Raw genomic sequence first — 11,427 nt, 5'->3', positions numbered from 1 at the left:
ATCGACTTAGGGCAGTTCCATCTTGTTTCTGCTTTCCACACCCGACTCCTCGCCCTCATACTCTGTAATTTCGGCTACAGTGTTCACAACAAACACCAGTATATAAAGGGAATAATCTCATGCAACACAGCACTTTTCCTCTTGAGAAACACATCTGTGAAGTGAGGGTTTGGCACCAATCCCGAAGCTGATTTTCCCTAATGAGGACGCCTTAAAACCATCACCTCAGCAGCAGGTGCCAGTGAGCTCCGTGCGTGTGAGCTCAGCTCAGTCTGCCCAGCTTAAGGGACGTTGCCTCAATAAGTACCCACTTTCTATCCATTCAGGCGTCCATATTTATAATGGGCATTAAATAACACCATCATCATGATTGCATTCCAAGAAAACTTCAAATGTGTAAAAAGCAAGAACCACTGTGTAGCAACATCTGGGGGTTTGTTATTGCGAAGTGAGTTAAACTGGGCTTGGGACACCCCCATTCCATGTGGGGGTGATGGGACCTATCAAACTACTGTGCCTGGGAGGCAGTAAGTGATGGCTCAAGTACATGGGCCCCTGTCCCCCTCGTGGGAGACCTGGATGGAGTTCCATGCTCCTGGCTTCAGCCTGGTCCAGCCCTGGCTGTTGCAGGCATTTGGAGAGTGGCCCAGTGAATGAAAGTGCACTCTTTCAAGTAGATAAACATTTTTTTATGATTTATTTGAGAGTCAGAGTTACAGACAGAGTGAGAGATAGTGAGAGGTCTTCCATCTGCTGGTTCACTCCCCAAAGGGTCGCAACTGCCACAGTTGGGCTGATCCAAAGCCAGGAGCCAGGAGCTTCTTCCAGGTCTCCCATGTTCGTACAGGGGCCAAGGACTTGGGTCATCTTCTACTGCTTTCCTAGGTCATAGCAGAGAGCTGGATCAGAAGAGGTGCAGCTGGGATACAAACCAACACCCATCTAGGATGCTGGCGCCGCAGGCAGATGCTTAACATAGTATGCCACAGTGCCAACCCCTAGATAAACATTTTCAAAAAGGGCCATGTTAAGGCTTCCCTCCACATCCTTCTACGCACACAGACAGCACTTACTAGGGGTAATTTCATTTTATTTAATTTCACTCACTTATTAATACATTTCATTCATTTCGCTTGCTCTTCTCTCTCGAAGACGGCATGTTTAAAAGGGAGAAATGCTCTCTGCTAAGACTGCAGTTGGTACACTTCCCATCTTTCATCATCTGCCTAGAGCCCCTTTAGTGGTTAAATGACAGTGATAAAGACTGTCTTATTTCAGTTTAGCTTATAGAACAATTAACTCTCAAAGGTATACGTGAACTGAGCTGCTCCAATCCGAAGTACAAATATTAGGAACCATGTATGTTACCTTTTTGAGGTGGAGACGCGGTTGAGTAACCTAACTAATCTTGTTGGGTCATCTTTAACGTCTGTTAAATGTCAGACACCGTGCAGAAATACCTGTAATTTGGAAGGCGAGCCCTGACTCCTCCCTTGTGTCTTCAAAGACTGGTTTGAGTCACTCTGAAAGGCACACTGGTACAGTGAAAACATTTAACCATGAATTGTCAAACCAATGCCCATTTACTGCATTGACTTCTTGAACTCCTAATGATTTGATGAGGCTTCACAACCCTGCCTTGGTGTTCCTGTCCCTTCTGGTCATTAGTGATCTAACTAAAATGCAAATCAGCTTGGTTTCCCATTTCGCTGCTCCCTACATCCCAAATCCTGACCCTATGGAAATCGGAGGTTCTTGGGGTGGCTTCTCTCACCATCTAGCTCCCACGTGGCTCTTCACAGACTTGGACGTACATGCTGTTGGTCGCCTCAACTCTCTTGCTCATCAGGGCAGAGACCTGGGATGCCCCTTCAGCCATTGTTTTCATCTGACTGCACCCTTGTTATTGAAAATTCAGCTTAGAAACCTCCAACTGTATTTATCTGAGGGACACACACAGAGGGAACTCCCATTCCCCAAATGCCTGCAACAGCCCAGGCTTTGGCCGGGCCTAAGCTAGGACCCTAGAACTCAATACAGGTCTTCCACGTGGGTGACCCAAGTTCTTGGGCCATCCCCTGCTACCCACCAGGGGGTGCATTATCAGGAGGCAGAGCCAGGACTTCAACCAGACACTCTGATAGCGAACAAGGGACTCTTAACTGGTAGATCCTGCACCCCACAAATCTACCTTAGACAGTCAGTGGGTTAGAGTTGCCCTTGATATATACACTGTTATGACTGAGCTTTGCTATGTCATTGTTCGGTTCGTCTCCCAGATTACAAAACACTTGACAAAAGATAACCTAGGGCAATGTTTCTCTAATTTAGATCACCTGCATTAGAAACCTCCCAGAAGCTTGTTAAAAACGCCTCCCCGAGCTTTCTCCAGAACCTACTGAATCAGAATAGGGCTAAACTGTAAGACAAGAAAATTCAGAACCACAGGCCTGCGGGAGGAGCCATGAAGGGTTAAGCAGAGGTCACCTGGGTTACAAGGACATTGCTTCTCTCTTGGGCTCATGTCAGCAAGAAGAGAGGGCTCAGCTCCCCGTGCTGGGTTCCATGAGGAGGCCAGCTACACTGCACTCTTAAGGATGTATACCCACTTTACTGAAGAAGGACCACAGGTGTTTAGGCCCAACCGCCCATTCTCTTGCTCCCTCTTTATCTGCGTTTCCTCTTCCTAGCTGCTGGGATCATTTTTGCCTCTACAATAAATATTGGGATGATCTGGGTTGACAATTTTTACAAAATGCAATGCCCAGAAAAACCAAAATACTACACCATGGCTGTGTGAATGTCTATCTTCATGGGTAAAATGCTATATCTGAATACGATCAGCTTAGGAAATCAACTAGAAAAGTTTACACAGCAAAGGAGAGTGTGTGTTAAAAAGCAGACATGTATTGTCCTGGTAGGCAGAAATATAAAGTGTAAATACATTAAGTAATTGACTTACATAGTATGTGACAATAAACATGAATTTTTTGTGATAACTGAACACTATACTTTTTTACTCCTTAGTAGACTTAGTTACTATGGGCTAAAATAAAAAGGTAGCTAACCCAACAAAGATCAAATCTTTATATTAATCAGCAAGATACATATCACATTATTACTAGCCCATGCCTCCACAGGTGTCCAATTATAAAAATGTGTTCGGTATACATCAAATATACATTAGCCAGTCCTCTCAGCATAGGCACAGTCTAATACAAAAATAGATTTGACACATGAATCAGAAGATCCACCTGAGAACCTATGGAACAGGAAAAGGGAGGGAGGGAGGGATGACAACACCAAAAGGCAGCACACATAGATGCCAACAGTCCCCCCACTTCCACGCGGTTCTCTCCACCAGCCAGGGGTCAGGAGCAGTTTACACCAACCAAGGTAGCAGCAGCTCGCAGTGCGTTCACCGGTGGGATTAGTCACGGCAGTAAGGCTGGCCTGCTGGCTTAGGAATTACCAGCTCAAAATGGACCTAGATTTCAGGCAGCTCCTGGTACAATGGATTCACACTGTGGGGCTGTTATTTCGGGGTCTTTAAAATCTCTGTGTACCCACTGCCCCTGCTCTACAACAAGTTAACACAGGGTGCACCCTGGGGGCAATCTGAACTAAGCCTTGGGAGAGACTGTGGTGAAACAGAACCGTGTTTGGTAAAAGAAACCTACTGCAGGGGTTAGCAAATGTGTCTATCCAGTGACACTAGCTGAACACAAAATTATCTGAGACCCTGAAATTTCCATGGGGAAATAAAAGCAATTTTTAAAAAGCAGTTACCGCAGAAATAAATCTGTAAAATTCAAAATGCAGAAGACAATGTATTCCTTGGATATGGAGTAACGATTCCAACAATACTGGGGCTGGAAATTCAAGTAAGAATGGACTCTGAAGCCAGAACTTCATGATTCAAAATGCAGAATACAGAAAAGTTGGCCACAGATTCTGTAGATTAAGAAGAAAACTATATGGCAACTGCTCTATTTTAAATACTCACAGTGGTCTTCCCTTCAGTCTAATGAAACCAGGAATCAGTTGTTTTGGAAACCAATTTTTCTTTTTAGCCAAATTTTCTCTTCTAGCCCTCTAGATGTTATTATTCATGGAATGTATGATAGCAGTTTTGTGTCTTTGTTAGTATTTAAAATCCACACAGAATTCACATCAGGAAGTCAATGTGAATAGAACCTTGGAAACAGCCTACAAAAAGTGTGGTCAGGAACAGAGATGAGGAACACGAAGATAGTATAACCAGAGTCAATGAGGAGTGACTTCTTGCTGTGGTACAGCAGGGTAAGCTGCTTCCTGTGACACTGGCATCCCCAGCCCCCTGATAAGGCGCCTGAGAAAGCAGCGGAAGGCAGCCCAAGTGCTTGGGTCCCTGCGGGAGACCTGGATGGAATTCCGGGCTCCTGGCTTCAGCTGGCCCAATCCTGGCTGTGGCAGCCATATTGGGAGTAAGACTCTGGATGGAAGATGGATCTCTACCCACCTCCCCCATCTTCTGCCTTTCAAATAAAAATAAATCTTACAAAAAATTATTTCCTCAAAACAAGATTAAATTTGCCAACACTCTAACTGCTTTTCTCATGTTTTATTTTGAAAAGGAATATTAAAATATTAACATCACATGAGATTGTGCTTTAGCCAAAAGCATGTAAATGATACTCTAAAACCTATCCTTTAGCTCAACAGAAATTAAAAAAAAAAAATGCAACCTTGAATTTGAGCCAAATTATGGCAAAGATCCTTAAACGGGACTGAGGTATTTAGAGTCCTCAAAACCACAGGTGTGCAGGACTGGGCTTGGAGGTAAATTAAAAGACCACAACAATCAGCAATGAAGTTCTTAAAAAATAACGTTGAACTCCTTTTATAACCTCTGATAACCTCAGCTGGGCAGAAATGATATCCTGACATACACAGCCCAGCAACGCTTTACCATCAAACATTTCATGGCAAAAAGCTTCGTTCACCTGAGAGTGACCTTTCCAAGTCATCTGTTAAAAGATTTCCAAAAGCTGGTCCTTAGACAATTTTCACAAACAACAGGCAACCCCTAAAACATAAGTACATGCGTCTGCAGCTGAGGCTCTCCGATCACTAGCAAAACAGTTGGATTTTTGGTTGTAACATTTTCTTCTATTATTTCCTGCATGGTTTGCTTTCAAAGGGGAAAAAAGTGTTTATCATTTGGGAACATTCTGCAGAGGATCTAGAGATGAATCTCTGATGACACGCGTCAGCTGAGAGTGTTTGTTCTTTTAATAAGGAAAACATGGAATGCTGGGTTAGTAACATGGTTTTTTAATAATAAAAAAATCTCCAGTTGGCGGTCAGATCTGCTATCTAGTTGCTGGGAATGTCCATTCGCCTTCTGCGCCTGAGTTTTGCTGTCTGTGGGAGGGGGCTAGGACTATCTGCACTGCGTGAGTCACAGGAGTATTCTGAGGGTAAATTAAAACACTAGGAAGCGCTTTTATTTTTTTCAGAACACAATATAAATGCAATGCCATGATGCTGCTCATCTCCCAGGCACCTCTCGCTGTCACCCTTGCGAGAGGGGCTGCAGGGAGGTGCCCCTACAAGATCATAGGCAGGATGCTTAGTTTGATTTTATTTCAAAAAATAATAAGTCACAAAACTAAAATGCTTGAACAAGGTCACTTAACCCTCTCCCCGGGTGGCTATTATCCTCCTCCTCGCCATCACCACTTTTCAGCTAAATGTTTAAAAGAGGAGATGTTTAACGTGTCAGCTTAACTGGGAAAATGTGTCCCTGGCACAGGTGTTCTCAGAAGAAGAGCCGATTTTCACATGAGCTTTGTCCTCTGCTTTTATTTTCAGGTGCGGGCCCCGGGCAGGGAGGGACACCGCAGGCTCCCGGGCCTGTCACTGAGGAACCAGTTCCCGCAGGGAGGCCAGGGCGGCATGGATGCGGACGTGCAGTCTGTTCTCAAAGTCATAGCCGGAGAAATCCTCCTGCAAGGACAAAGACAGGGAGGGCTCAGTCAGCGAGGCTCGCATGCGCCGTGGTGCAGTCCACATCACCAGCTACCGGACAGCTTGAGGTCCCACTCCCTACACTTCCAGCACGGCCACATGGGTGTCTCATTCTCCAAACATCAGCCTTTTGTGTTCATTTAGAAAACGCCAAGGGAGTGTCCACAGTGCTGTCTTTGGAACCCCATGCTGCTTTAGAACGAACAGCCTTCCGCTGTGCTCAGTTACTGTTCGATGTTCTCAATTCAAGACCCCAGCCGTGAAATCAAGAGTTATTTCCCCACCCTTAGAACGGCATAAACCATTTCATGGAGTTTCTTAGGATCCTGGAAAGTTCACGTAAAGTCAAGTGCTTGCTCGTTCACTTAGCCAGCACTTCTCCTCTAGAAATACCGGTGAGAACCTCCCAGACGCTAGACCTCAGACTCAGGTGGACACTGCACAGGACAGCAGGGGTCTCCGGAAAGAGGCAGAATCAGGGTTTTTTACCTTTGCTTGCAGAAGTAGAGTTCTGCCTCTTCCTACAGTCTGTGAAGATAAGAAAAACGTATCTGTTAGTCTCTACAATTACATAGGCACAAGCAGAAAATGTTCAAAAACGGTGTGCTAGTTAAGACAATTCATGGTAGGCAAGAAAGCAAGTCTACTGCTCATGCAAGTAGAGTGATTTGTTTTCTTTAATATATTTTTACATCATAGTTATTAAATATTTAATACATATTAAATATTTATTTTTACATTACTTGATAAATAATTTCTCATAATCTTACTAGTTTATAACAGGCAACAACTGAAGTATAATACCTTAGGTTAAAACCTTGCTATAACAACCTAAAATTAATGATTACCAAAAGTTGCATCTGTAGTAAATTATACCTCCTTTTGAAACATTATTAAGTGAGGAAGTCAACTTAATTTTTAAAAAAATATTGGGATCCGGAATTGTGGTGTAGCCGGTTAAGCCTCTGCCTGCAACGCCTGCATCCCACATGGGCACTGGTTCTGGTCTCAGCTGCTACACTTCTGACCCACCTCCTTGCTAATGAGCCTGGGAAAAGCAGCAGAAGATGGCCCAAGTCCTTGAGCCCCTGCACCCACATGGGAGACCCGGAGGAGGCTCTGGGCTCCTGGCTTCGGCCTGACCCAGCCCCAGCTGTTGTCGCCATTTGGGGAGTTGAACCAGTGGATGACATATTCTCTTTCTCTGTCTCTCCTCCTCTCTTTGTAACTCTGCCTTTCAAATAAATACAAATAAATCTTTTAAAAAGTTGGCTAGTCTTATTTTTTTTTTTTTTCATTTTTGACAGGCAGAGTGGACAGTGAGAGAGAGAGACAGAGAGAAAGGTCCTCCTTTTTGCCATTGGTTCATCCTCCAATGGCCGCCGCGGCCAGCGTGCTGCGGCCGGTGCACCGCGCCAATCCGATGGCAGGAGCCAGGTACTTATCCTGGTCTCCCATGGGGTGCAGGGCCCAAGCGCTTGGGCCATCCTCCACTGCACTCCTGGGCCATAGCAGAGAGCTGGCCTGGAAGAGGGGCAACCGGGACAGAATCCGGTGCCCCGACCGGGACTAGAACCCGGTGTGCCGGCGCCACTAGGCAGAGGATTATCCTGTTGAGCCACGGCGCCGGCCTAGTCTTATTATATTTTTTATGTATTATTACTGTTTTGCAAAGTAAAATTTTCATTAAAATAAAGTATGGTGTTGGAATTTTCTATTCAAATTCATAAAACCTGTATTTTCTGTTTTGGTAAAATCTGACTTTTCAATTAAAAGCCCATCATCTTTGGCAAGTCAGGTTTCATATTTAGGGATTGGGCTAGAGTCATATTTCTATTAATTTAGCTCAATGTTGAAAAAATCTATATATTTAGAAGATGAATTAAATTCACTAAAAATTATAATTTTGTAAAGCCAATACATGAATGAAGCTCACGTAAATGAGAGCTTCTAAAAGAAGGTTCCAAGTAAATTCACAATTGAAACTCTAGTAAAACAAAAACAACTACCTCATTGTACCAACTTAAATATACATCTTAGTTACACAGCCAAATTTGTATGGTATTGTAAATTTTAAAGCAATCACGCAAACATCATCATTTATTCTCACTATAATCTTTGTTAAATGGCAAGGCAGTTTCTTTGTTTCCTTTGTTTACACTTTTTATTTGCTTATTTTATTTATCTGAAGGCAGAAAGAGAAACAGAGAGAAAGAGAGAGAGAGCTCCCATCCAGTGGTTCACTCCCCAACTGCCCACAACAGCTAGAGCTGGGCCAGGCTGAAGCCATGAGCTGGAACTGAATCTAGGTCTCCCTTTTTTTTTTTTTTTTTTGACAGGCAGAGTGGACAGTGAGAGAGAGAGACAGAGAGAAAGGTCTTCCTTTGCCGTTGGTTCACCCTCCAATGGCCGCCGTGGCTGGCGCACTGCGGCCGGCTCACCGCGCAGATCCGAAGCCAGGAGCCAGGTGCTTCTCCTGGTCTCCCATAGGGTGCAGGGCCCAAGCACTGCAGAGAGCTGGCCTGGAAGAGGGGCAACCGGGACAGAATCCGGCGCCCCGACCGGGATTAGAACCCGGTGTGCCGGCACCACAAGGCGGAGGATTATCCTGTTGAACCACTGTGCCGGCCAACTGGATCTAGGTCTCCCACACGGACGGCAGGGATGCAACCCCCATCTGTTGCATCCCAAGGTGCACGTTAACATGAAGCTGGAATCAAAGGGTGGAGCTGGGATCCAAACTCGGACACTCTGATGTGGGACATGGGCGTCCTACGCAGCATCTTAACCATTAGGCCGGATACTTGCCCCAAGGCAGGTATTTTCTATCCTGTTCTACAGACTAAGAGGTATGCATGAAGTAACATACCCAGCGCCATACACTAAAACACTACATCGTATCACACCATTATGACAAAGGCAATGATTTTCTCTCAAATAAATCTTTGTCCAAAAAGTTACATGTATAATTCAAATCCTAGAGAAGAAACAAATTCCTTAAAGACAGTTAGATTAGGACCAGCACTGTGGTGTAGCAGCTTGAGCCTCTGCCTATAAAGCTGGCAGCCCATATGGGGGCTGGTTCAACTCCCAGCTGCTCCACTTCTAATCCAGCTCCCTGCTAACGGCCTGGGAAAGCAGTGGAAGATGCCCCAAGTGCTTGGGCCCCTGCATCCACGTGGGAGACCCAGAAAAAGCCTCTGGCTCCTGGCTTGGGCCTGGTCCAGCTCTGGACATTGCAGTCATTTGGGGGAATCTCTCTCTGTCTCTCCCTCTGTCTGTCTGTAACTGCCTCTCAAATAAGTAAATTTTAAAAAGACAGTAAGATTAGGATTATGAAGTGGATGAATAAAGAACATGTGTTCAGTTTATTTTAAATAAAGGGTGCTTAGTGACTGCTCATTTGTATGTTTGCTCATGAACATTATTAAAAAATGTGTGGTGGCACTGTGGTGCAGCAAGTGGGGCTGCTGATTGTGATGCCTGTGTCCCATACAGAAGTGCTGGTTCAAGTCCTCCTCCTCCGCTTCCAATGCAGTTTCCTGCTAATGTACCTGGGAAGGCAGCACATGGCAGCCAGGTACTTGGGCCCTTACTCTCACATGGGAGACCTGGATGGAGTTCCAGGCTCTGGCTGTCATGGGTACTTAGAGAATGAACCAGAGGATGGAAGATCTCTTTACCTCTTTTGGTGCCTCCCTCTCTGTCACTCTACCTTTCAAATAAATACATAAATGTTTAAAGAGTGTGCTTGTGTGTGTGTGTGTGTGATCTTACCTCTGGCCTGTCCAGCAGAAGACAGCCAAGTTCATAGCAAGCATATGGCTGAACATACAAGTTATTCTGACGACACACTTCATCTTTGACAGCTCTCTGAAAGAACTAAAGAAATACAAATGTGATTGGAATGGATTGACTTTCCTGCTTAGCCCAGGGCTCACCACATGTTCAGGAGGCAGGAAGAGACCCACGTTTCTTCTTTTCTCCAGACCATCTTCATTCCTCCCCATCCACCCCCATCCATAATTCAGAAGCCTCCTCTAGGACCACTCATCCATCAGTCGGTCCCATTTGTGTTACTTATTTTCCCAGCTGGCACATCAACCTCCACTGATGCTACTGCAGAGAATACACTTACCTGCATCTGAAAGTCTACACATCCCTATGTTCGTGTTTAACACAGAACACACACAAGCCAAGACCTCTTAACACGTGTCTTGATTGCATCTTGCTGGTACTTAAGCATGTGATCTAAAATAAGCTGTCTAGGGCTGTGTAATAACTAGAACACCACACTGACAGATTAATTTAAAATTATAATACAAGTACATTAACGTAGCTTTTAAAGCCAAAAGTCTCCTATTTATACACACGAACTCAAAGAGAAGTCAACGTACTACTGGTACACATACAACTTGGCTGGAAAAATCCCTCCAAGTATATTTGAAAATAATTCATGGTTCTTCCTCATGTTCTGTGCACAGAGGCTCACCCTATGCCAGTAGCCTTGTAAATCTCACCGCACTCTGCACCAGTAACCTGCAGCGATAATGAGAGGAGAAGCCACCACGTCGACATGACTGGTTGCTTTTGGTTTGGTCTGACTACAAGGCTTCCCTGGGATCCTCCTGATGTGTCTGCCTCCTCAGTTCCTCCCCTGAGACTGTTGTCTTGGATAAACAGGAGCAGAAAGGAAGGCCACCCATAAAGAGGCCGTCTCCAGGGTGGAAGCTGCATTCGAAACTATCACCCACCATTGCCTCCCAGCAGCTGAAGGGATGGCGTTCTCCGAATACAGTGGATAAAGCTCACAGGGCCATGGGATGTCTGGCCCTGTACTTTTTTCCTATTCTCGAGCACAGATACAGGGGCTCCTGATCTCTCTACATAAGTCACGACCACACCGGCACTTTACCTGAAGAGCATCTTCTGAGTTTCCTAGACACTTGTGTATGGCACCGAGAAGCAAATACTTTAGTCCAACCACAGATGAATCATCCACTTCATGGCAAGCTTCAAGAGAAAGGGAGAGAAAACAGCAGGGAGGAAACACAGTCATTTAGGAATTTCCTTTAATGTCACCCACAGCAAAGTGAGTGCTTCCTTGTATGGCTGCTTATTTGGTTCATGTTTCTGTTCCCAAAACTCAGAATGCACCTGTTCTCCATCCACTAGTGAGTAGCAGCCTTGGCCAAGGAGACAAAAAATGTCAAACTCCACACAGTCAAGAAGACGCAAAATCACAGCATATTTGTACTAAGTGAAGAAGCAATCCTAAAGAAGCAGCATAGTCTATGATTCCAAATAAATGACATTCTGGGGGCCGGTGCTGTGGCATAGCGGGTAAAGTTGCCACCTACAGTGCTGGCATCCCATATGGGCGCCCGTTCAAGTCTCTGCTGCTCCACTTCCAAT

At 45.0% G+C, this 11,427-nt stretch overlaps 1 protein-coding gene across 1 annotated transcript in view; it reads right to left on the bottom strand.

Annotated features, from left to right (window-relative positions):
• Positions 1 to 2,149: 2,149 nt before the first annotated feature.
• TTC39C (tetratricopeptide repeat domain 39C) overlaps positions 2,150 to 11,427 on the bottom strand; it is a 111,980-nt gene continuing 102,702 nt past the window's right edge. Inside the window, exons 11-14 of the mRNA XM_062201479.1 lie at positions 10,928 to 11,025; positions 9,790 to 9,894; positions 6,502 to 6,540; positions 2,150 to 5,991 (exon numbers count right to left, since the gene is read on the bottom strand). Coding sequence (XP_062057463.1) covers positions 5,902 to 5,991; positions 6,502 to 6,540; positions 9,790 to 9,894; positions 10,928 to 11,025 — 332 coding nt within the window. The 3' untranslated portion in view covers positions 2,150 to 5,901. The remainder of the gene's footprint in view (positions 5,992 to 6,501; positions 6,541 to 9,789; positions 9,895 to 10,927; positions 11,026 to 11,427) is intronic.

Source organism: Lepus europaeus, chromosome 9, assembly GCF_033115175.1.
Source record: "Lepus europaeus isolate LE1 chromosome 9, mLepTim1.pri, whole genome shotgun sequence".
In the NCBI taxonomy this organism is placed as follows: domain Eukaryota; kingdom Metazoa; phylum Chordata; class Mammalia; order Lagomorpha; family Leporidae; genus Lepus; species Lepus europaeus.
Note: the sequence above shows the minus strand (reverse complement) of the source record. Positions and strands in the feature narration are given on the sequence as shown.